Source organism: Echiichthys vipera (genome assembly GCF_963691815.1).
Source record: "Echiichthys vipera genome assembly, chromosome: 9".
Lineage (NCBI taxonomy): Eukaryota > Metazoa > Chordata > Actinopteri > Perciformes > Trachinidae > Echiichthys > Echiichthys vipera.
In genome coordinates, this window is record NC_139834.1 from 4127854 (window position 1) to 4155117 (window position 27264).

A 27264-nucleotide genomic window follows, 5' to 3' on the forward strand; every position below is an offset into this window, starting at 1 on the left:
CATCTCCGAGGACATCAGGTTCATCCAGAAGCACAGCCGAGGACGTCCTTCTTAAGGCAGTTAAAGTTTAACCTACAACAAACAATGCTGGTCCACTCCTACACTGCCATCATGGAGTGCATCCTCCCCTGCTCCATCACTGCCTGGCCCTGCTTCCTCTGCTAAGGACAGGTGCAGACTGCAGCGTATCATCGCTCTGCAGAAAGGGGGATCGGCTGTGACCTCCCTTCTCTTCAGGATCTTTGCTCCTGCAGGACCCTGAAGAGAGCGAGGAAAACAGCTACTGACCCCTCTCACCCCAGACACAGGTTGTTTGAACCTCTCACCTCCGGCTGAAGGCTGCGGTCTATCAGGACCAAAACCTCCCAGCACAAGGACAGTTTCTACCCCTCTGCCATCAGGCTCTGGAACACAGCTAAAGACTTTGACTGAAACGTATGGACCTATGACTCATATGTGTTGCACCAACGCCCCCTACGGACGCTTTAACTGCACACTACCTCCTGCACTACTTGTGTAAATACATGTATATGTGTATACTTTCCATTTTCATGGTTAATAGTTTATTATGCTTATGTTTATGTCTGTTCCCATGTAAGCACCGTCAAATCAAGGCAAATTCCATGGCAATAAACCTGATTCTGATATTTCATTTTAGAAAGTGAGATAATAGTCTGTAAACAACAGATGTTTTTTCAATACTCTTCCCTTTTTCCATATTTATCCAGACCTGGAAATGACTCAAATTAAATTCCATGTTTCCATACTGCGGAGGAACCCTGATTTATACAAACCGATTGCTTTTGTATGACTCCTAACAAAGCACTGGTTTATTTTACAGAAGCACCAACCTAATTATGTTATGGCAGCTAACAAGAACATGGGACGTCCTAATAACTGCACCTGTAACACTATATTCAGAACCCCATTACAATAAAAGACATAGCGGTTGTAGGTGTGTGCTTTCAGGTAACGGGTATTTAGTGCAAGTAACCAACATGTAGACTAGACCAGCGGTTCTCAACCTTTTGTCAAGAACCCCTAAAAAGGATACATATTAAAAGGTCCAGGACCTCCATTGGATGAGACTTTGTTTGATATGATTAAGCCCAGAATTCTATAGTTTTCAATACAGATGAGTGAAGGAAGTGAAACCTAAGGTTAGAATAGTCACTATACGACAGACTTCTTTAATAGTGAAAATAAATTAACTACGTTAAGGACCTCTGATGGTCCCCGACCCCTTGTTGAGAACCACAGGACTACACAGTTGCCTGACACAATCACTCTTCACCTTTACATGCTGTGTCTGTTATTGAGAAATTACAACAATGGCAAAGAAGGTTGTTGGTTTTTTTCCCATTTTATTTTTACAAACTTTCAGCAGCACCAGCGTCACACTCAGATGTTCCTGTGAAACAAAAGAGGACGGGAAAATTATTGTTAGTTGGCAAACAAGTTGTCAAAAGATTAAAAAAAACATCTGTTTAACCCTGAAACCTCTTGAAAGACACCTATTCCCCTGATAACATCCATTACAAATGGGAAATTATTGAGAGTTCAAGAGTTTTAAATAAAGAGTGTATTTTCCCCTGTCAGCAGCAGCATGGATAATAATCACCCTGTAGTTTATTGAAAGGGTCTTCTCAGCCTCTTTTCCTCAGAAGGTATCTTGTTACGTAGCAGTAAGAAAGGCACATTTACGATGGCTCCATTTAAAGCAGCTATTTCAGTTAGAGACTTAGCATGGTATTGTGCCGGCCCACTCACTGGCACACTTGGAACAGAGCCATCCTTTACGTTATCAACGACACCTGTACTCTCCCCCCGAATATCACAAGTGAAAATGCCTGCTGTAAAAAAAAAGCCCAATCCCTCTTTCATTTCCAAGTCTGTGAACAACTGATGCCCTCTCTTCCTCTGACAGAGGACTAAAATTGACTTTACTTTTATTGACTGTATAAACATGGACGATCAAAAGCCTCTGAGGAACCAAAAGTAGCTATGATTTAAACTACAAATAACTGGGACTATTCACCCTGATATATTTTGATATCTATGCAAAATTGTAATTCTGTCATAGTTGCGACATTGGAGAACAGGTTCTTACTTTGCAACAACGGTGTCATTCTTTGCCAGCCTCAGGATGGAGTCATCAGACTCACCCTGCAGGAGGAAAAAATAAAACCTTTCAGAGTTTAGAAGACAATCGAACCCAAGTGTGTTACGACGCCCGACACACTCAGGACAGAAAACTGTAAATGCGAAACAGTGATGTTTTAAGTCCAAAGTGATTAACATAATCAGAAAAATCTTCTAGGCAAAGGGATGGGTTGTCTGCGTTTGTGTGACAGCAGACACACCGCTGAGACTTACCATTCTGCGGATGGCGCCGCAGATAGCATAGGTCTTGAACTGACCGTTGAAGCGACCGGTCACCTTGTCAACCTGCAGAGGACAGAGCTCATCGGTTAGAAAAAAAAACCAAGAAGATTTAAGGGTCAAAACAACTGCTACACATAAGAAACTTTTGATTTTACAACACTTTTGCATTTTGGATAATTTACAACCAAAACCTGCTAAAATCTGGAAATGTAACAGTGGTGCTTCAGCAGGTCATAGCTTGTTGGCTACGAACATGATATTTCTTATGTATGATTATTTACAAATGCACATTATGCGGTTTTAGGTTGGTGAATATTTTGTGTCTTCAGTGTCAGACACCAGGTGTTTTTTTTTTTGGAATGGTATTAAAAACAATATTTTTTAGAGGTCAAAGTGGTATTTTTGTGTAAATCTGCAGTTGACCACAGTAATGTAATGACGTTTAAAGCAAAAAGAACGCAGGCTCCTGCTTTACTGTGATAATTAGCATGTTAGCCAAAATCACATGAATATAAAAAGAAAAATAGCCCAAACATGCAGCGGCATGTCAAGTACATATCATTTATAATTAATTGTTTAATAACAAGCAACGTTGACAGGTATGTTCATCCAACAATAGGTCATTTACAGCGTGCTCACGCTGTGCTTTTGGCCGCGGCCAAAACCGTTTTTTCAGCTAAAGTCTAGTACCTTTAAGTAATGTGAGCGCACCCGCTCCTGCGGCCAGCGGACCGTCCACGGCCCGCTTGAAAGAGGTGGGCTTTAGCGGAGCCGTTTGCACATGTACGAGCACGAGAGTGCGCACGTGCACGCGCACGAGCCCTACGGCAGTAGCGTTATGTCCGCCTGTTCGGACATGTAAATAGAAGGACGGACCATGCGCGGACATTTAACAACAACAACAATGGTGGTGAAAGGTTCACGTTGGTGTGATGGGGAGGTGGAGTGTTTACTGCAGATTTGGTCGGATGAAAATATTCAAAAACAGTCGACAAGACGCACAAAAACTCAGAGGTCTATGGAAAGATTTGTAAACAAAGCCACACACACGCGATCGATGCGTGTGACGTGTTACGGCGTGATGGCGTATGGACAGCAAGAAGCATTGGCCGAGGCCCAGGCAGTGTGAGTACAAACGGGGCTGGGGCGCGGGGGGGAGAGGGAGGGGGGACAAGTACCCTAAAGTCCGGGTCTCGGTCCGGGAGGACAGTGTGATCACGCCCTTAGTCTCAGATGACTCGTTGACCGTTTACAGTGATGCGATGATATTATTCGGTCATGTTTCTACAAACTGCGGACAACATTGCATTCACATTTCCACGTGTTTGATGGCTGATTGTGTCTCAGCTTCCGCGTTACGGTGTCAGGGTTTCCTCTGACAATCTCACTCCTGTCACGCTGTTATGGTTTGCTCTTGTGGCAACGCCATGCAAATATTTTCAAAACACTGCTGTTGTTTTTTTTTTTTACAAAACAGAGCATGAGTCACCGTGCTAGTGGACCGCATTATTGCAAGCCATAAAAACAGATACAATTCACAAATGACGCAACGGACAGAGAATAATACAAATTTTATGTTAAGTACTACCTTTCATGTGCAATATTAATTTCAATGCCATTGACTATATTATTTATCATGTCCAGTATCTCTCTCTATAACGTTATGTTTTAATACAATATGCAATATTACAACAGCCAATATTACTCAATATTAACTGCCATTGCTACTTTGTCAGTTTAGCTTACTTTTATACTTATCTTACTTCTATTGTTATTCTTTTATTAGGGACTGTTATTTGCTCTTTAGTATTTCGTCTCTATTTTTATATTTCACCTATTCGATGCGCTTTTGTTTTTGAAATTTGGGAGCAATCAGGGACAACAATTTCCTTTGGGGTTGATAAAGTTCTATCTTTGTCTAAATTACAAAGTGAAGTAGTAAAACATTTCTTAATCCAACTTTGACCGTATCAATAGGTTAAATCTAAAAAACAGAACCATCTATTTAGACACTGGTTTTTTCAGTGAGGACCCGCCAACAGTCTTTTTTACGAAAGTAAGAAAAAAAGCAGTCTCTGGTTTTGCAGAGATTTCCGCCTTTCACCTCTAAATGAATCATGGCTACGTTTGGAAATAGTTTCTTCTCAGAAAACTGGACCATTAATGATGCATTTTTGATATCCACTCACCAGTACTTTGTTAGCATTAATGACAAGAAATGATGTGAATAACCAACACCATGTCCAAGAGAGGGTGCTCACTTTAACTTTAACTTTATAATTCATCTCCCCCCAGTCAGGTAAGGAACAGTGGAGACACTGTATCCTGAAAATGTCACTTTGTCACTTTATACCATCACTGCACCACTTTATTCAGTTGTACTTTATTCAGTTGTACTGTCACTTACTTCAGTAAGTAATGCTGCTATACGACACTGTCTCTTTATATCACCACTACATCACTTTATTTATTTATTAATGGTACTGTAACTATCTGCTGCTACACTTACAGTGCTTTAGGACATGCTGCTACATTTCACTGTGGTTTACTGTAACTTACTTAAGTACGAAATGCTGCTACACTCCACTGTGCCATACTGTCACTTAGTTCTGTAGGACATGCTGCTACATTTTTAACACTTATAACTTATCGCTCCTTCTCACTTATTTAGTTTGTACTTATTTTATTTCAATCTGCTGCTAAACTGCACGCTGCGTATTGTTGTATATTGTATATACCTACGCTTAACCACGACGTCTGTTGCACTCTGTCACACTTGGTTCATTGCTTGATTTATCTGACGTTAGCTTTATTTTGATTTGATTTATGTTTATGCTTATTGTTACTCTGATCCTTTTCCGCCTTTGTATCGAAACTGTTGCACAATAATTTCCCTCGGGATGAATAAAGCTTCTTGAATCTTGAATCAATCTAGAAACTTTAAATTCACTCTACCTCAGCAATGTTGATCTGGATGGAGGCATGGTCCTTGGCTCCAATGATCCTGTTGCTAGCAGAGCTGCAAACACACACAATATTTTAATTAAATGTTCCTGGAAATTAAACGTCACCATAATTCACACGGATAATTGGCATAAAAAATGCTTTCAGCTCAGCTTTAATGCAGCAGCTTTTGTTGTCACTTACAAAAACATTTTTAACTGTCAAAGGACACCACAGACTACTTACTCCCTTAGAAATATTAAATGCAGTTTCATCTAGTCACCCAAGTAGAGGACCGTGTTGAGATTGAATTGATAATATTTACACAAATACTGTACTGAACTCAAGGTACCTGTATAATTCAATAGTATATATTTTCTTGCACTCCCTACATCTCAAAAGAGTAAGTATTGTATTTTTATTTCACTACATTTGTCCCACAGTTTCACGTCATTAATAATAATAATACATTTAATTTGAGGGCGCCTCTCTGGGCACTCGAGGACACCGTACAATTGCAAAATAGATAAAAATAAATAAAATAGATAAAAACACTAAGAAGGAAATACAAAACAGATAAGAAAAGACAATATGGATGGTTAAGTGGGGTAGGCAGTCCGGAATAGGTGAGATTTTAGTTTTGATTTGAAGTGTGTGAAAGAGTCCAAGATCCTGAGATCCGGTGGAAGTGCGTTCCAGAGTTGGGGGGCAGAACGGCTGAAAGCCCTGCTCCCCATGGTGACAAGGCGGGCGGGGGGGACAGAGAGGTGGACAGAGGAGGCAGATCTGAGGGAACGGGAAGGGGTGGCGATGTTGAGGAGTTCAGACAGATAAGGAGGGGAGAGGTTGTGGATGGCCTTGAAGGAAAACAGGAGTATTTTGAATTTGATGCGGAGTTATTACAGATTCATCCTCTTCATGTCCAATGAAAAACCACGCATCTCCAGATGTATTGATGATGTTGAACGTTTGCAACAAACTCAAGTTTAAAAACCTCCTACTTCTTAAGATAAATAGAGTCTTTAACAAGCCAGGACAGCCACGCTACAAACAGAATGCATTGCTGTAGATTAAACTACCCAGCACCATTTAAAAGTGGTTAAAATGAGCACAACCTCATTCCTCTGCAGCATCAATGCAGCTGAAATAATCCACTAACATCACATATACATCTTTTCCAAAATCAAATTCAAGGACTTTAAGCATTTCACGGTGCATCTTTATGTTTTTCCAGCACCTTACAGCTGTGGCTAATTAGATATTTACAGTACATACAGTTTTTTCAGTATACTGATTATTGCCCTTGTTCATCACATTAAATGTGTCTTTATTGCGCTATAAACAACCAAAATTATGTTCTGAGGCAGCTCTCTACAGAAGGACGACAAATGAAAGGAAAACTCCACAGAAATATAACCAACTTTTTTGATCATCTTAATCATCAAAAGTTATATTTCATGCAAAACATTAGAAAATGCTGTTTTCAGTTTCTCGATTTGGGAGATCTTTTCTGCGTTAGGGGCGGCAGTAGCTCAGTCCATAGGTGACTTGGCTGGTTCAAGTCCCTGTGTGGACCATGTATGGAGTGTGGACTGGTGGCTGGAGAGGTGCCAGTTCATCTCCTGGGCACTCCCGAGGTGCTGTTGAGCAAGGCACCTAACCCCCAACTGCTCGGGGCGCTGGCAGCCCCCTCGCTCTGACATCTCTCCTTAATTGCATGTAATGTATATAGGTCCTGTTTGTGCATGTGTGTATTTCGGGCCTGTGTGTGTAACATGTATAATAATAAGAGTGAAAAAAATTTAATTTCCCCGTGCGGGATAAATAAAGTAATTCTTCTTCTTCTATCATATATGCCATCTCACATAACCTAAATTACAATTTCAAGCAACTTTATTCAATATTCAAAGCACTTTTCAACCCTTGAAAACAGCCGTATGACCCTGGATATAACAGCTTAACACTGACGGGGAACATTTTACTGCCCAATAACTTCTTTCGGTACATTCTTCTAGTAATACTTAGATTCTCTTCTACTACTTCCTGATGAACGTGGTAACTCACCATTTGCGTGGGACGTAAAGGTCCACAAATTCACCAGAGTCGTTCTGCATGTTCACAGGCTGCTCAGGTTGGTCGCCTACAAATCTGAAATGAAGAAATTAACGTTACAACAATGTAAAGCAACGTAAATGGACTTGTACTTATAAAGCGCCTTTCTAGTCTTCTGACTACTCAAGGCGCTTCACAGTGTTTGTCACATTCACCCATTCACACAGACATTCACGCTGATGGCAGTGGACATCTACAGACCATCTAATTTGATCTAACCATTCACACCACATTCACACACCCAAGCAATTTGGGGTTCATTGTCTTGCTCAAGGCATGTGGACCGGGGGGAGATGGGGATCGAACCACCAATCTCTCGATCAGAGGACGACCCACTCCTCCACCAAGCCGCCGTTAACGTTAGTAGACGCTTGTGGTCTTAACGGTCGTTTGTTCCCAAAAACGACGTGAAAATATCAGCGTAAACACGAAGAAACACAGAAATGAGCAGCTACAGGAGAGTTAGCACATCAGCTAGCATCCGGAGCTAACGCCACGGCCGCATGTGGCTGCTCACACACACTCGACAAAACAATTTACACACGATTTCCGCCATAAACGCCATCCAAAAGATTATCTACCAACACATAAAGACGTTAACTTTGACATATGCAAAGAAAATCCCAGCCACGTAAGGATGAAAGATCCATTTTAAAGGTATTACAAGACGAGATCTCGACAGAAACCCACCGTATACGACAAATGGCCGACAGGAAAGGGAGAGCAGATGACCCGGAAGTAGAAATATCTCTTTCTGTGTGATTTTGTCGCCCCCTGCAGGATGTTCGTAACGCTACTACAAGGTTACTCCAAGCAGAATGAGCTGCACCAGAGGAGCAAAAGCATGTGTCAATGTCTATTTTCTATCCCAAATACAATTTGATTATCAATATAATATGTACACATACATATGTACGCATATAATATGTATGCTTAAGTAAACACAATTAGAGAGAAAATCATAACAGCCTACAACTTTGTTTTTTATAAAACTAAATGAAAATATTGTACCGTATATTGCCTTTGGAGTGATTTTGATCCATACAAACTTGGTATTCATGTATAAGATTAACTTTATTTTCAAATGTTGCATATAAAAATATACATTTTTTTCATGGTTTGTAGATTGGTTTGATTTTGCAAATAAATCTTAAAAAAAAAAACATTTAAAGTGAAAATCCGGTGTAAATTCCCATGGTCTTTTTTCGGCAAATAATCCATCAAGACATTTTTTTTTGTATAACAACTATTAACGTAGAAATCCCGGAGAGTTGCTAACAGTGATTAGCTCAGGGCAGCACGGTGAAGGCATTCAAACCTCTTTTTTAACCACTAATGCTGCTGAAAATAATTCAATTCAATTCAATTCAATTCAATTCAATTCAATTCAATTCAATTCAATTCAATTCAAAAATTCAATTCAATTCAAAAAACTTTATTTGTCCCCGGGGGGCAATTCAGGGCACACAGAGCAGCAAATAACGACAGTGCAATTATACAAGAACATTTTAACCTAACACAAGAATAAAGTGTAAAAGAAGAGTTAGTGTCAGGATGTTAGTGTGTTAGTACAGGTTAGAATAAGTGTGTTAGTGTGTTAGTACAGGTAGAATAAGTGTCAGGATGTTAGTGTGTTAGTACAGGTAGAATAAGTGTCAGGATGTTAGTGTGTTAGTACAGGTAGAATAAGTGTCAGGATGTTAGTGTGTTAGTACAGGTAGAATAAGTGTGTTAGTGTGTTAGTACAGGTAGAATAAGTGTCAGGATGTTAGTGTGTTAGTACAGGTTAGAATAAGTGTCAGGATGTTAGTGTGTTAGTACAGGTAGAATAAGTGTGTTAGTGTGTTAGTACAGGTAGAATAAGTGTCAGGATGTTAGTGTGTTAGTACAGGTTAGAATAAGTGTCAGGATGTTAGTGTGTTAGTACAGGTTAGAATAAGTGTCAGGATGTTAGTGTGTTAGTACAGGTAGAATAAGTGTCAGGATGTTAGTGTGTTAGTACAGGTAGAATAAGTGTCAGGATGTTAGTGTGTTAGTACAGGTAGAATAAGTGTGTTAGTGTGTTAGTACAGGTAGAATAAGTGTCAGGATGTTAGTGTGTTAGTACAGGTTAGAACAAGTGTCAGGATGTTAGTGTGTTAGTACAGGTTAGAATAAGTGTGTTAGTGTGTTAGTACAGGTAGAATAAGTGTCAGGATGTTAGTGTGTTAGTACAGGTAGAATAAGTGTCAGGATGTTAGTGTGTTAGTACAGGTTAGAATAAGTGTGTTAGTGTGTTAGTACAGGTAGAATAAGTGTCAGGATGTTAGTGTGTTAGTACAGGTAGAATAAGTGTCAGGATGTTAGTGTGTTAGTACAGGTAGAATAAGTGTTAGGATGTTAGTGTGTTAGTACAGGTAGAGTAAGTGTCAGGATGTTAGTGTGTTAGTACAGGTAGAATAAGTGTCAGGATGTTAGTGTGTTAGTACAGGTAGAATAAGTGTCAGGATGTTAGTGTGTTAGTACAGGTTAGATACAGAGAACATCGTCGGCGTGAGATGTAGAAAGACATGTGTGTATCAGATGTAAGCAGACATGTGAACGGGTGTTTATGATGTAAACAGTGTAAACATGCAGTAGACTGTTGAAACAGGTATAAACAGAACTGTGGTGCAGAAAAGATATAAGTGGACAGTGATCGGATTCAGATGAGGTCAGACATGATACATGTGTGTAATGAGCAGACGTAACAGAACTATAGTGCAGTAATAGAGTATAAATATAATATATAACTATAAGCTAAATAATAAAGTGAATAATAAAGCGAAATAACAGCAAACCTCTGCAGTAGCATGAGAAGAGCCCCTACACAGAAAACAAACCACCAATGGGCTCCTTCCTTTTGGACTGACTTTGGTAATTGACTTGAATGGACTTTACTATGAGAGGAGCTGGTACAGGGGCCAGTAGGTAAGTCTTTAAAACACTCTTTTAATAAACTCTGGGTTCACTAACGACGTTGTTGCTGCTTTGTTTTCTGTGTAGGGACTCTTCTCATGCTGCTGCAGAGGTTTGCGGTTATTTTCAGCAGCATTAGTGGTTAAAAAAGACGTTTGAATGACTTCACCGTACTACCCCGAGCTAATCAGTGATAACTGCATTCGGCTGTTAGGACCTCAACCGGAGTTCTCCATTAATAGTTTATACATGAAAAGAATTAGAGTATTTTCCGGGAAAAAAAACCTTTGATGATATTATGCTGGATTTCACTTCAAGGCCCAGGAAAATTACAACTGGAGAGATTTGTTTGAAATAATATATTACTACAGTTGTTTAGCTATTATGTCACTTTGTTAGAAGATAGTTTACATATTTTTTCTGAAAATCTAAGATTTCAAGATAAGACTATTGGTATATATAGTCTTATCCTGGTCTACCCTACATTTACTATACAGTACTTAATTTACTACATTTACTATACAGTACTTAATTTACTACATTTACTATACAGTACTTAATTTACTACATTTACTATACAGTACTTAATTTACTACATTTACTATACAGTACTTAATTTACTACATTTACTATACAGTACTTAATTTACTACATTTACTATACAGTACTTAAGTATAATTTGGCTCCTTTATACTTCTACTCTACAACATTTTAGAGGAAACATTAAACTTTTTACTACATTACTAAGCTACTTAACAGATCCCGATTACTGATACAAAATACTACCAATATATAAAATAACATTTATTGTATAGGTTTAGCTACACAACACTATAAAAAGCCATTAAAATAAACTCCCCCTTTATCACCTGCAAAAATATAGTTATATTTACATCAATGTATTCATAATTTGAATATAATAACATAATATTCTGAAATTCTACATAATGACTACTTTTACTTTTTGAACTTTAAGTACATTTTGATGCTAATACTTTTGTACTTTGACTTAAGTAACATTTTGAATGCAGGATTTTTACTAGTAAAGGAGTATTTCTACAGTGTGGCAGGACTACTTTTACGTAAATAGCAGCTCTGAGTAGCACATACTTTTCTCAAGTCAGAGCCCTTTAATCAAATATATAAGTAATTTGAAAAGCGACAATGCGCAAAGAACATTAAAATAAAAATTAGATGAATACATTTCTCCGCTAAGATGTGGAATTTTTGATGCAAATGCAGATTATTTTTATTTATTATGGAGCCTAAAATGAAAAAACACATTTTTCCATGTGGGTCGAGCTTTGATGCGACGGAGGCAGCTGCTTTCTAAAGAATATTTAACAGATACACAATATTTAACACTGTTATGCGATTATGCGAATCAACACTGAACACTTTTTTAAGTTAATAAAATGAGCAATGTCTTAATTTTATAAACCTTTAATATTATTGTATTGATCCTTTGGTGCAAACAAGAGATTAAAAATAGAATAAAAAACAATTTAACAACACTTAAAACGATTAAAAGGTGTCTAAAAATACAAGAATAAATAGTTATATACATGGGAAAAGATGAGGAAGAAGAGTGGTTATAGTTTGATATTAATAGTTATGATAAATATGAATATTATTTTAAATTTATGTATTAAACCCTGATACTAATGATACCATATAATAAGCATGTTCAGTGTGGAATTTAATTTCCAAGTCTGGATAAGTTTGGAAAAATGTTATTCACTTTTTTATTAAGTAAACTTTAAATATATAAACCAATAAAATAATACAAATACATTCAAAAATTAAGATGTGTGTTTCTATATATTTTAAATAATGAATGATCTGTAAAAGTGAGTCACAGTAAATAATGAATTCAGCATATTTATTTATCGTTTATAATATATTAATCACCACTTATCTTTACTTTATAAAAATATATAAATGAACTTCCTGTGTGTTCCTGAACGCAACAGAGTTTTTTATGCTTTAATTTTATATTTGAACCTCATTCAGGAAATGAAGAATTTAATCGTAATCGTAATTAATTTAAAAGTCTCGTCTTGTGCCTGAAAAACAACTTATTACAATCATACCTTTTGTATTTGTACATCTATTTTTCTTTCCTGAAGCAAAATAGCGTTAACAGAGTTCATAACGTTGAAGGTCGAGTTTTCTGGTTGTTCCTGAACGCATCACGGCCACGCAGTTTCCGTAGTGTAGTGGTTATCACGTTCGCCTAACACGCGAAAGGTCCCCGGTTCGAGACCGGGCGGAAACATTCTTTGCTTTTCTGTCCGACACTGTAAAATCAGCAGATTAAACTTCAAACATCACTGAACATACTGTAGGAATGTTACACACAATACTTTAGTCAAATCAGAAGGACCTCACAGAGTATGTATTGAGTTATTCAAATTCTACAGGAGGCTTTCTGGAGTTAGCATAGTCGTTGGCAGTTTAATGCACCAGCAGGCATTTATTAGTAGATGGACTTTGGACGATATAGACGTCTGGAGAAATGTTCTATTCTCTATCTAGAGTAACTGTGTGCAACACAGTACCCGTGATCAGAGACAAGAAGTTCTGATATCTATTCTAACTACTCCAGCATTTATGCTTCAAGTTACAAATGCGTGGTTATGTGTCCGCTTGTGCATCCATATGTGTATTTCAGAAGCAGTCGTCTCGATTCCTCCATCTTCCACCCCCGCCCTTCGGGGTATCATCTGTTTGGCAGGGCTTTCTTCTTTATCTGTGAAAGAAGCACATACTCTCATCCTCCCTGTAGCCTGCCTCCTTATATGGTTGTTCCTGTCTCCTTATATGGTTGCTGTTGGCGAGCGGCAAATCTCTAATCTCAACTAGTTGCCAGGTGCGTTTGAGCAAGCTGGCTATTTCATTGTCTTTGTGACCTTGAATGACTGCCAAAAGTTTGTGTGCTTTGCAGAAAGCAGAAAAGCTTGAGCCTGGACTAATAATCATACTCTCTTAAATGATTATACTTATTGCGTCTTATTATCACACTCTCATTAATCATTACTAATACACACGCTAACACATGATTACTATACTTCACTCATTGATTATTAATTCTTCAATACCTTTAAAAATGCAAAACAAAAACCATTAAATAAAGCGTAAATAGATACATACAGAGAAATTAAATTTAAAAGTGTTTTATCATTTTGATTCAGTATTTGATCATTTATTCAAATGTAAAAAAGATGAACAGGAATACAGTAGTACAAGTGGAAACGGTGTTTATTGAGGATATACAATGAACTACATGGAAACATTTCATAATGCAAATAATGCAACAACAATTTTCTTTATAATAATCCTTTTTCACATTTGTATCGAACACAAATATCCTTAAAGTATTAAGTGGTTGTAAATGTACATTACATGGAGAAGTTAGTAGCAACTCTTAGTGCTTTTAAAATAAGACTGAAGACTCTTCTGTTTAAATCAAATAATTATTCAATTCTTACACTGCACTAACTTGTAGTCTTGTACTCAACACTTTCCTTGGAAGCTCAGGCCATGCAAGAACAGTTTCTCTGCATACCACCTGAAGAATTCCATGCAGTTGATGAAATTATGGTGGCATTCAAGGGAAAATCTCATCGACGTGTCTACATGCCTGCAAAACCTCACAGATGGGGTATTAAGATGTGGGGACATGCTGGACAAACTTTCTTTATGACTTTGATGTTTGTCAAGGTGCAGAAAAAGGAGCCAGAGAAAACTCTGAGGGAGGTGTTACAGGAGAAGTTGTGTGGAAAATGACACCAAAACTTCCAGCAGGAAAAGAATCACAAGGTCTTTGCAGACAACTACTTTAAACCAGTTCCCCTGCTGCAACACCTAAAAGAGAGAGGAATCCACTATGTTGGCACAATCTGGATGAACAGGATGGAAGGCTTCACCATGAAGGATGAAAAAAATTGAGGAAAGAAGTGCACCTGATTTCCTCTTTTGGTGGCATTGAACCTGTGGGAAAAGTGAAACGCTGTGATCGCAATTCCAAAACTTACATAATGCTTCCCATGCCAGCCATTGTTGAAACATACAACAAGTTCATAAGAGGTGCTGATCTCCTTTATATGCTGTCTGCACTTTACAAGTTCAGCTTCAGATCCCCAAGATGGTACATGTACATCTGGTGGCACACTGTTACAGTGGCAGTCATCAATGCGTCAAACCTCTACAGAAGGGACCAGAAGAAGCTAAAGCCCCAGATGAAACCCATGGCTCTTTTCTTTTCTGAAGCAGAATAGCGTTAACACAGAGTTCAAAGCAGTGAGGGTCGAGTTTGCTGTTTGTCCCTGAACGCATCCCGGCCACGCAGTTTCCGTAGTGTAGTGGTTATCCCGTTCGCCTAACAAGCAAGAATATAATACTGACCGCTGGTGCCAATGATGACTCTTGGCCTTCCAACGCCAGAAGAAGCTACCTGAGGGTTGAGACAACCATGAAGACAGGGCAAAATGTAGTTGTTCCTCACCCTCTCCATGATGGCGTGCTCTGGCTTCCAAATAAAAAACGGATGAAGCTGGAAGTACTTCGGTGAAGGCAGCTCAGAGATTGAGTCTATGAGCTCAGGCTGGGGGGATAACGCCACAGAGACAGCATGTTCATAAGGTGACGTACTGGATGTGACCCCGGCCAAAGCCCCAACATCTCCATCTCAGTCTTCATCCAAAGTCTCTGCTGTTGGGAGCAGTTCCAGTGTGCAACGTCCTGATCATAGCCTGGGACAGAGACTGCAGGGACAGGAGGTGCTGGACATGGCAGAGCTGAAAAACACAATCAAACACTACGGTACATACACGGTACGAAAAAAGGCAAGAGAGCTTTGTATTAATGACCACCGTGTAGCAGAAATACATACCTTCATGCAGGACAGTGTCTCCCTGTGCCTCCACAGGAGCAGGGTTCTTTGATGATGAATCTAGGATGGTGAGATAAAACAGGAAATGTGTGTAAGACATACACATTAAAATAACTGTAAGATATTCCTTAATAAAGCATTTACTACCTTCAGGGAGAAATGGAGATGCTGTTATCCCGGGCTCTACAGAAGAACTCTGCCGTCACTAACCGTCTAGTTTGTGATAAAAGTCCGTGTTTATGCCAAAACTCCGTGCACTGATTGTTTTTCTGCTGCTGCTCCGTTTGAAAAAAAATCAAACTCCTGACTGTTCCCAAAGGAGGAAACAGCGCCCCCACAATCACGCTTGTGGCCAAAAATATATGGCAGTCGTAGTGATAAGAACTACCATAGAGAATGAATGGGAAAAGATAAGAGAAATAAGGACTACTATACTCCAATAGCATCTGCGGTGCGGAAGGTCCCCGGTTCGAGACCGGGCGGAAACATTCTTTGCTTTTCTGTCCGACACAGCAGATTAATCTTCAAACATCAATGAAACCTTTAAAAACGCAAAAACAATAAAACATTAAATAAAGCGCAAATAGATACACACAGAGAAATTAAATTTAAAAGTGTTTAATCATTTTTATTCAGTATTTTATCATTTTTTTTATCATCAATGCATGGAACCTCTACAGAAGGGACCAGAAGAAGCTAAAGCCCCAGATGAAACCCGTGGCTCCGCGAAAGTTTCAGGCTGTGGTTGGCACTTCTCTCAGGAAGGCCCAACTCAAGTGTGGCAGACCACTATCTTCTCCAGAAGTGACTCCAACACCACCCTGTAAAAGGCTGCAGTATGCCTCTTGATGTGAGAAGGGATCATTCATTCATTCATCTTCAACCGCTTATCCCGGGGTCCGGGGGGTGCTGGAGCCGAACCCAGCTGACATCGGGCGTAAGGCGGGGTACACCCTGGACAGGACGCCAGTCTATCACAGGACACATAGAGACGAACAGAGACAGACAACCATTCACACCTACGGGCAGTTTCAGACTCATCAATTAACCTAACACATGCATGTCTTTGGATTGTGGGAGGAAACTCCGCACAGAAAGGCCGAGGTCGAACCTGTGACCTTCTTGCTGTGAGGCGACAGTGCTAACCACTACACCACCGTGTAGTCCGTGAGAAGGGATGGCACTGATCATTTGAGAAACCCGTCAGAGATGCAAGCACTGCACCGGCAATCATTTCTCACATGTCTGCTGTGAGAAGTGTCAGGTGCATCTTTGCCAGAACAAGGACCGGAAATGTTTTTGTGCCTACCACAACATGAAATAAAAAGGCTATAAAAAGAAATGTTCTTTATTGTCTAAATGTTATGGGCAAAATAAGTTTTTGTATCTAAAATTAACATAAGTTGTGGACAAAAATTGCTAAAACATCCCCATGTATCAAATGTGATACAAAAAATATATCATAAACAAAATGATGTGGCAAAAAAAAGAGATTTTGTTTGAGGGTTTAATAAACATTTCAGTCCCCAAAAATAGAATTTTCTGACTATTTTTCATGGGTCAGGCTTTATAGGGTTAACATTAGTATTGTTTCAACAACATACAAAAGACTAAACAAAAAACTGAAAGTACAAGACGCAAGAGGAGTTCACTATGAAAAAGAAAAGAATAAGCTAAATAAATAAATACCCTTAAATAAATACTGTTAAATGCCCAAATGCTTTGTGGGGCCTACCCTCTTTTGAAACTTCTTTAATTACGAAATAATCCTTATCAAAGTGTTTTTCAATAAACAACCATACAACCCTTTAACAGAAAACATCATCAAAATCCCCAAAACATTTGCAGATCAATGGATCAAGTTACTATTCCATCATTTCCCTAAGTTTCATTCATTCAGTTTGGTGGAGAAGAACCAAACTGAAGACTGGCCTGCACCTGAATACTGTTTTTTCTTTCAATAATCAACCATTTGTTGCTGTTGTGTGATAAATCATTAAATGGAGGACTGCATCTACATACAGTGCTATTTGAATGAAAAAAAGATGAACAGGAATACAGTAGTACAAGTGGAAACGGTGTTTATTGAGGATATACAATGAACTACATGGAAACATTTCATAATGCAAATAATGCAACAACAATTTTCTTTATAATAATCCTTTTTCACATTTGTATCGAACACAAATATCCTTAAAGTATTAAGTGGTTGTAAATGTACATTACATGGAGAAGTTAGTAGCAACTCTTAGTGCTTTTAAAATAAGACTGAAGACTCTTCTGTTTAAATCAAATAATTATTCATTTCTTGCACTGCACTAACTTGTAGTCTTGTACTCAACACTTTCCTTGCCTACATGATACATGTAACATATATGTAATATCCATAAAAAAAGGCATGCAGGGATGTTTCTCCATAAAATCGGATTCCCCCTGAAAGCATTTGTGACATCGCCAAAATAAGCAACTTGTTAAATTTCATCACATGTAAAAAAAAACATGTTATAGAGTTAATTCATGTCACGGACATGCATACAGTACCACTATAACAGTTTCTACAATGAAATTAGATTTAGCCCATCGTAGAGGATTGAGTTTTATATTATTTTCTATATTTATAATCTATTTTGTTGTAACCCATGAATGTAAAAATAAATATGCACACCTGATATAAAATAATATAGGGCAGATATGTCATATATTAGCATAAGTGAGAGCATGATGCAATGAATACATTTGATAAAACAAAGGTTGTTTAAAAAGACATACCACAGGTACCATTTGGTGAAACTTGTCATAGCTACTGCAACTACATCATGGACCAGGTCATGTCTTGATGTCCGGTGGTCCTTGTCATTGTGTCTTGACACATGTGCATCCAACAGCCAGGTCGAAGGGACACTTGCACCAGACTAAACCAGTGCCGTTGCGTATCCTCTCATACACGAAAACCTGGAGCGTGATAGCCTTGGCGGTCATTTTCTCCTCAGTGCAAGGCTTGCATTTAGCATACTGGATGGCGTAGGGCTCTCTGCCGGCTTTTTTATTATCCCTGAAAAAGAAGACAAGAAATGTCCGTGAATAAATGCAAGTCTACGGAGGAGATGCTATATCAGAGTAACAATAAGCGAACATCAAATAAATCAAACAATTAACTAGATGTGACAGAGTGCAACAGAGATTGTGGTTAAACGTAGGTTTAAACAATGTACAACAATACGCAGAATGCAGTATATATATACATATTTATATATATATATATATATATATATATATATATGTAATTATTCAGGTATACAGCCCTAATTGTGCAGTAAGTTGAGAACAGTTTTGACAAAGTAACTCTATTTGTACTTGAGTAAAGGTTTTTTCATCTCCCTTATCCTGGCCAACAGGAAGAAAACTCACCATAGCTCCCAGGGTGCAATTGAAGAATGTTGAAGCTCCGACACGTGTCTGAAGTCCGGCTGCCGATGTTCAGTAGTAGGATTACAGTCTTTATGACAGGTAGGGCTGCTGCACACTGCGCCCATCAGTGCCAATAAAGTCTAGAAACACAAAATGTGTTAGAGTCACATTATCAAAATCTGATTCACTTTCACCAAAATTGCCAAATAACTGCCTTCGCTTCATGTCAGCTTTCTGTCCATGTTTCTTATCTCTCCTTATGATCAAGTACCAAATAAAAGTTAAAACGCCAACAAAAAACCCTTCAATAACCATGTTGTTTGGAAAATATCTTAAAATTTGTTTTGGAAAGTAGTTTCTAAAAGTCTTTCACAAAGCCCTGCACTCTTTCATTTATATGCATCCTGTTGGACCAAATCCCTGCCACTATTGGGACCTCTGACCTCTCTTTGGAAGCAGAAGGCATACAGTATCACACACAAATGAATCGTCTCGAAAAGCACATTGAGCTCTATCTCTCAGGCATGTCAACCTCTTTCTCTGCATCATCAGATTGTTGACTTTACTCACCATTAGAGCGATGCAGTTCATGTTGTAGCTTGAATGCTGAAGCAAGTTCCTTGCAACGGGTGAAATCGCAACAGTCTGGTATCCTCTCTCAAAGACCTGTTGGTGTGTATACTCTCTCAGTGGGCCTTTATAGGCTGTCACGGTGGTGACGAAACATTCATTTGCATCGAGGGGAAACACAACCACATCATCATCATCATAGACCAAATAGCATAATGTCAATGTGATTTTAACCTCTGATGTGTGTGTTTTGTCTGTTAAAACGTATCAGGTATTTTTATTTTGACTTTAGTATTGTTGTTTTTTTGTTGGACATGACTGTTTTTACTTCCAGGGGACTTGGGGCATTCAGACGTTCAGTGTGTTAAATGTCAGGGTTTGAAAGTCATGAAATGTCTAAAGTGAATGTCTCAAGAATTCGTCTGAGGACGTTGTTGATGACGGTTTGCACGTTATATCCACTGGCCATACAAGATAACGTTTGTGGATGAGGACATAACAACTTCACGGAAAAAAGTGAAACTACTTCTTCATTCCTTTAAAGTGTATTTTTAAATTGGTCTAATTAAAAATGGTGTTTTCAGTTTGCTTCAAAGCAAATATTGCTCCCTGTGGATAAAATTAAAAGAAACACTAAAGAAGATATATTGATTATGACATAATTAATAAAATACTTTGTACCGAATCAGAAATTGAACTTGAGAAAAAAAAATGCGTGTAACAGAATTACAGCAATCCAATTAGTTTATTCCAAAGTAAAATTCATAATTGGATGTAATGGTAAATATTATATTTTCCCAAATTAAAAAAATAAGTCTTAAAAGAGATGTGGTCTTTGTAATGAATAATGTTTTTACTTTGAATGAACGCAAATTTTTGGCTTTGTCTAAAACACAAAATTTATTTACATTAAATCAAAATTTACATTTCAACTGAATCATACATTTAATTTGTGAAAAACTAATACATTTAGGTATAAATCATTTTTTAAAGTTGATCCAAAAGATATCACTTTTTTCAGTGTACAAGCAGAGGATGAAATTGGAAGAAGAAGATGGCAATGGATCAGGCATACAGTACGAAAACCAGTGTCAAACCCCAGCAGACAAGCTTAGACACGGAACGGGCGATGGGATGTCCGGGCGGACATCAAGAAACTGGGATTGAACTGGGATCAGACGGTAAAAAAAGCAAATGACTGAAAACCGTCAACAGCCTATACTCCAGAAGGGGAGTCAGGCATGAGGAAGTCAAGTAAGTTCTGGTTTCCATTTGTAGTCTGAGTGGTAATGAACAATCACATTTGAGCGGCTTTGTTTGTAAGAAGGTAAACAGTGTGCTTAATGCAGATATTGGTTTAGAGAGCCCAAACTCTTTGGACCCAAAATGCACGGAATAGCAAGTCTTGGCCCCATAGATCCATTATCCAGATACCCCCTGGCTATACTGGAACTGGAAATGTATAGAGCTGCTCTTTTATGTTCTATAATTAGATTTTTCTATCATCATTTTAGATGCATTCATATTTAAATGACATCATCATTATCATCTGGCAAAGTAGAATGACCTTTTAATAACACAGACAACCAGACAAAAAGACTAAACAAAATCTTTCTTTAGAAACAGTTTCTCACTGTTGAGTTAAATTGAGTGCCTCTATGTCATCCTGCCGTCATCTGATGAACAGATACCACGAAACACACCAAAACAACCGCAGGGAAAAGTGAGAGAGCGCACTCCAGAAGGCGTGGCAGGGAATCCCACAACTACTATTGCACCATTAGCCAAGGCTTCGTCTGAATTGGTTTGTGGTATTCTACACCAGTGTCCACGCATGAGGCTGTCCCTCTGTCAACAGGCTTGTGGTAACCAGTCTAACGCCTACACAGTCCAAAGTACACGCCTTGTTTTGTCTCCAACTAGCTTTCTCCCTCGTTTGGATAAACTATAGAAGTTAAATGTGGATAAATCTACTAATAGAAGAATGGTAAAGCATGCAGTGGCGGAGTTGGTCAAGTACAGAATTTGGAGTCTATAGTTTGGAGTTTGTGTGTCTCCAGATCTGAGCAAACATGTTCCATCAAGCTGGCATTGATGTGGATATGCCTAAAATACATTTTTTACACAATCTAGTATGTCTCACCAGGGTTAGACCGTGTGAAACCCCATTGAAACCTAATCTGCTTTGAGAAACAATGGCTCAGTGATTCATTTAATCATCATGGTGCACTACCTCCATCTCAGTTTGGAATGAAACAGCATCTGTCAGGCATGAAAATCACTCAGCTTTTGGCTTAATTTGCCGTTTTCAAACCAGGTGACCTACGTGAATTATGTAGATCCAATGAGAAAATATTTTAGGGGGCCTTTATTGTCAGATTGCTTCGAAACTGTTCTTGCATCACCTGGCAGCTAGTGTTAATAACCTAGCTTTCATATTATCATCGCATCTCATCTTCAACCGCTTATCCGGGGTCGGGTCGCAGGGGCAGCAGCTTTAGCAGGGGACCCCAAACTTCCCTTTCCCGGGCCACATTAACCAGCTCAAGTCAAGGAAGTGTTTATTTAGTGACAAGTGAACTTTTTTCACCAACACAGTTGGAGGAGGCAGTCAGGGGTAAAGCTGACTGTTTAACTGTCCGATGGGGTTCACACATCTCTGTATGCAAACAGTTCAAACTGGAGACATGAACTTTACGAGAACATGAGCTGGAGACGTTAACTTTACCAGAACATGAGCTGGAGACGTTAACTTTACCAGAACATGAGCTGGAGACATGAACTTTACCAGAACATGAGCTGGAGACATGAACTTTACCACAACATGAGCTGGAGACATGAACTTTACCACAACATGAGCTGGAGACATGAACTTTACCAGAACATGAGCTGGAGACATGAACTTTACCAGAACATTAGCTGGAGACATGAACTTTACCAGAACATGAGCTGGAGACGTTAACTTTACCAGAACATTAGCTGGAGACATGAACTCTACCAGAACATGAGCTGGAGACGTGAACTTTACCACAACATGAGCTGGAGACGTTAACTTTACCAGAACATGAGCTGGAGACATGAACTTTACCAGAACATGAGCTGGAGACATGAACTTTACCAGAACATGAGCTGGAGACATGAACTTTACCAGAACATTAGCTGGAGACATGAACTTTACCAGAACATGAGCTGGAGACATGAACTTTACCAGAACATGAGCTGGAGACATGAACTTTACCAGAACATGAGCTGGAGACGTTAACTTTACCAGAACATTAGCTGGAGACATGAACTTTACCAGAACATTAGCTGGAGACATGAACTTTACCAGAACATTAGCTGGAGACATGAACTTTACCAGAACATTAGCTGGAGACATGAACTTTACCAGAACATTAGCTGGAGACATGAACTTTACCACAACATGAGCTGGAGACATGAACTTTACCAGAACATGAGCTGGAGACATGAACTTTACCACAACATGAGCTGGAGACATGAACTTTACCAGAACATTAGCTGGAGACGTTAACTTTACCAGAACATTAGCTGGAGACATGAACTTTACCAGAACATGAGCTGGAGACATGAACTTTACCACAACATGAGCTGGAGACATGAACTTTACCACAACATGAGCTGGAGACATGAACTTTACCACAACATGAGCTGGAGACATGAACTTTACCACAACATTAGCTGGAGACATGAACTTTACCAGAACATGAGCTGGAGACATGAACTTTACCACAACATGAGCTGGAGACATGAACTTTACCACAACATGAGCTGGAGACATGAACTTTACCAGAACATGAGCTGGAGACATGAACTTTACCAGAACATGAGCTGGAGACGTTAACTTTACCAGAACATGAGCTGGAGACGTTAACTTTACCAGAACATGAGCTGGAGACGTTAACTTTACCACAACATGAGCTGGAGACATGAACTTTACCACAACATGAGCTGGAGACGTTAACTTTACCAGAACATTAGCTGGAGACATGAACTTTACCACAACATGAGCTGGAGACGTTAACTTTACCAGAACATGAGCTGGAGACATGAACTTTACCAGAACATGAGCTGGAGACATGAACTTTACCACAACATGAGCTGGAAAAGTTATATTTGTTAAAGCTGCCTAAAGCTTAATGCTCAGCAGCTTTAACAAATATATATATATTTTTTTTTATTTTGACCTTTTAAGTTTAAGTGTTTTAATTAATGGAAATAAATAAATCATTTTAAGTTCAATTTTCTGTCATCTAATATTTTATTCCATTACTTTTGATGATATTTCCGTTTTACAGTGTGGTATCGTTTCAGTATCAGTATCAAGATACATTAGGCAGGTATCAATCCAAAGTCATGATTTTGGTATTGTGACACTAATTGCAGGTCTGCGATAGGACAGATGTGAATGGGAGGCGCAGAATTGCCCAATAATATGTATTTCTTGGGACACTGGGCTGATCCCCCACAGGCAAGTTTTTCTACACTTTCCCCACCATGACTGTATTGTATTGATCTAAAACTTGGCCTTACACTGAAACTTGACTTCATTTCTCCCTTTAGAAAGTGAGTCATTCTCACTTTCAACTCCTTTCTTCTCCTTTACTCACTTCCAAGCTGGCAATACTCCAACAAGTCTTGGCATTTAGTTCTGAGCATGCTTTGTTGGCAAGATAAAACATGTTGACATACCACATAAAGTGAATACAGGATGTAAAAACAATAATATACCAGAACTAAACATAGACAAAGAGATAAAACAGGCCAATATGGGCAGCCATCATGAGCTTGCTGCTATCAACACTTCTGCATCTTATCAAGGCGGTGTAGTAATTTATTATAATACTGTTTCCAAAACCTTGCTATGTTGTTGTATTAATATAAACTGTATATAGGAATTCCTGGGGAAGACCTTGATGCGTTGTCACTTTTGCATAAATAAAAGCAGACAGGTTGGTGAAGGGAGGAAGTCGGAGAGGGCAGGAGAGCAGGAACAAAAGACTGTCACACACACACACAACATGCAAAGTTTATTCCACACTGTTGTTGTTGTTATTGTATGGTTGGGTAGTATTTCTAATTTTCATATATCTATACAGGGACTCCCTCCACACACACAAACATGGAAACCAAACATTGGTCACGCAAGCAGAAATGTGGCAGCAGTAGCTCAGAACTGAAGGGTTGTCGGTTCAGGTCTCTGAACTGACCAAGGATGGAAGGTGGACTGATGGCTCAGGAGGTGCCATTTCACCTGCTGGACTGGTTTGTGCTTGTGTGCATTTTGGGCCTTTGTGTGTGTTTAACATGAAAAATAAAAAGTGAAAAGTGATTTTTTTTTTAAATGAAATTATTTATAGGGTTATTAATTAACTGAATATTACAATTAAAGTAACTTTTCAGTTTGAATAGCAAACATCATAGGGATTTTAAGGAAACGAGAGCATGGCGTTTTTGCCCGTCTTGTTGCATGTCTCTTCCATTTCCATTACGCCTACACACTGCTATCTGTCAAATTAAAGGAAAAAAGAATGGATAATTACAACTAGAACCACGTCTTTCACTGCATTTCTTTAAGAAGCTCCAAATGTTTCCCATGAGAAATCGAAAGATATTAAGCTGCTTCCTGTTTTTTATGCCCCTAAACTGTGAAACACATGGATCTTAGAACAGCAAACTCCCTTGATATTAAAAAAAGAAGAAGAAATGAAAGATTTGTCTTTTTAATTCATCCATCCATCATTTGTAACTGCTTATCTTATTGAAGGTTGCCTGTGGTGGGAGCAGATCCCAGCTGACGTTAGGCGACAGGCGGAGTACGCCATGGACAGATCACCAGGCAGTAAGAGAGCTGACAGACAACCATTAATGCTCACATTTAGACTGTGTGAGGAAGCGGGAGGATTTGGATACTATTGATTTCTTTGGGATTGTTCATATTGTTTTAATATATTGTTATCAAACATTAAACCATTAAACATTTACATTTTTTTAATCCCTAAAATGAATCTGCAATTAGTGTTAAGCAAGAAGAATGCTTCCCATTCTCTTAAATGTATTACCATTTGCTTTTTTCATTTAAACATACACTAAATTGCATGCAAGATAGCCTAGCTTAAAATCAGGCAAAAAACTACAAGAAACAAAACAAGACTAAGTCTACTGCCAGCTAGTGATTCTGTGCTGCTGTAAAGACACAGAAGTACATTTAGCTAAATGTGAACAAGAGTATGCTAACATGCTAAAATGAAACAATGCTAACAACCTGGCATATAGCTTTTATAATGTTTACCATGTTTATCCTTCTTAAAACATATTAGCATGCTAACGTTTGGAAACAGGCCGATGGAAATTGGTCATACACGAAAGTATCGGACACTTCAAAAAAACACCTAATGAAACGCTAGGGGGTCGCCAAAGTCGTTAAAGGTACACTATCTGGAAACTATGAGAAGAATATTGTGCCAGCCCATTTTGTAGCTGTTGAGATATTTCACACGATAAGTGAAAAGTGATCTGCTGATAAGAGTCATTGGATCACTACAGTGGGAATGATTCAGCCCCCCCGCCCGCAAGGAGCTATGTGTTGAGACACACTACTTACACTTCAAGACCCATGGAAAAGAACTAGATGGTAGATATGGAAAAGAACTAGCCAGTAGGCCTAGTAAGGAGTCCCACTTTATGGGAACCCCCCATTTCTTTTATCTCCAACTGGAGATTTCCGTTTGATCTTAAGATGGGCATCATGTACAGATTTAACATTGAAGTGTAAATTGTCTTATCCAGAAGACTTTAAATTTAGTAGTGTTTAGCAGTAACATTAATATTGTTTCACATCGATGAACAGCATTTTCAAATGTGTCCACAGGATGATGCTCAAATGATATACAAATGTGACCAAATGTGATCTGTAATCACTAAAACTGAGGCGAGAGTCACTGAGTATAACTTTCCTAGGTATACAGAACATAGCTGTCAGCGTCTGAGCAACGAAAACATTTTCAAAGTTGTAATTTCCAAATTCTTTGTTGGTTTGTTTTTTGTTTCTCTGGTACCTATTGTGACGCCACACCCAAGCAGTACATCATTTTTACAATCGTGCTACGCAAGTCTCAGCTTCTGGTTTTAGTTGTGAGTAACCACAGTTACACGCAACTTTATTTCTTTCATCATAATGCTGTCATCCCAGATCGAAATGAGTATTGATTAATGTTGACATAATTTTGCTGTCATTCTTATTAGACCGTGGAACACGTGGTTAATCCTGTCTTGATTGGTCTGAACCTGCCTTTAGGATCTGACGGTGTCACTATACTGTAAGATAATGGAATTGTACTGAATGCCAGCATGTCAGCACTGTAGATTCATCTCCTGCCTTGGTCTTAATTCAGTTCTTAGAGCTTGATCACACTGTCCTTTTGGCCGCGGCCAAAACCGGTTTTTCAGCTAAAGTCTAGTACCTTTAAGTAGTGTGAGTGCACCCGCTCCGCGCTCAACTGGGGCCAGCTGGCCCGCCACGGCCCGCTTGAAAGAGGTGGGCTTTAGCGGAGCCGTTTGCACATGTACGAGCACGAGCGTGCGCACGCGTACGAGCACGAGCCCTACGGCAGTAGCGTTATGTCCGCCTGTTCGGACATGTAAATAGAAGGATGGACCATGCGCGGATATTTAACAACAACAACAATGGTGGTGAAAGGTTCACGTTGGTGTGATGCGGAGGTGGAGTGTTTACTGCAGATTTGGTCGGATGAAAATATTCAAAAACAGTCGACAAGACGCACAAAAACTCTGAGGTCTACGGAAAGATTTTTAAACAAAGCCACACACACGCGATCAATGCGTGTGACGTGTTACGGCTTGATGGCGTATGGACAGCAAGAAGCATTGGCCGAGGCCCTGGTAGTGTGAGTACAAACGGGGCTGGGGCGCGGGGGGGAGAGGGAGGGGGGACAAGTACCCTAAAGTCCGGGTCGTGGTCCGGGAGGACAGTGTGA

At 39.0% G+C, this 27264-nt stretch overlaps 2 protein-coding genes across 2 annotated transcripts in view; one reads left to right on the forward strand and one right to left on the reverse strand.

Moving 5' to 3' along the window:
* The window catches only part of taf13 (TATA-box binding protein associated factor 13), a 329277-nt gene that overhangs the window by 290669 nt on the left and 11344 nt on the right, over positions 1 to 27264 (forward strand). The window lies entirely within an intron of this gene.
* Positions 1345 to 8163, reverse strand: rps21 (ribosomal protein S21). The gene is made up of 6 exons (XM_083920423.1): positions 8131 to 8163; positions 7393 to 7476; positions 5341 to 5404; positions 2377 to 2448; positions 2111 to 2166; positions 1345 to 1411 (listed from the first exon to the last, which is right to left on the reverse strand). The coding sequence occupies exons 2-6, from the start codon at positions 7440 to 7442 to the stop codon at positions 1402 to 1404; spliced, it is 252 nt and encodes an 83-aa protein (XP_083776549.1). The 5' UTR covers positions 7443 to 7476; positions 8131 to 8163; the 3' UTR covers positions 1345 to 1401.

What these genes read in the sequence shown, in the direction of transcription:
- rps21 (XM_083920423.1), bottom strand. Translation starts at nt 7,442, where the DNA reads ATGCAGAACGACTCTGGTGAATTTGTGGACCTTTACGTCCCACGCAAA. An exon ending in CTTTACGTCCCACGCAAATG is followed by an intron (nt 5,405 to 7,392) that starts GTGAGTTACCAC and finishes GTGTGTTTGCAG; the next exon opens with CTCTGCTAGCAACAGGATCA. An exon ending in TCCAGATCAACATTGCTGAG is followed by an intron (nt 2,449 to 5,340) that starts GTAGAGTGAATT and finishes TGTCCTCTGCAG; the next exon opens with GTTGACAAGGTGACCGGTCG.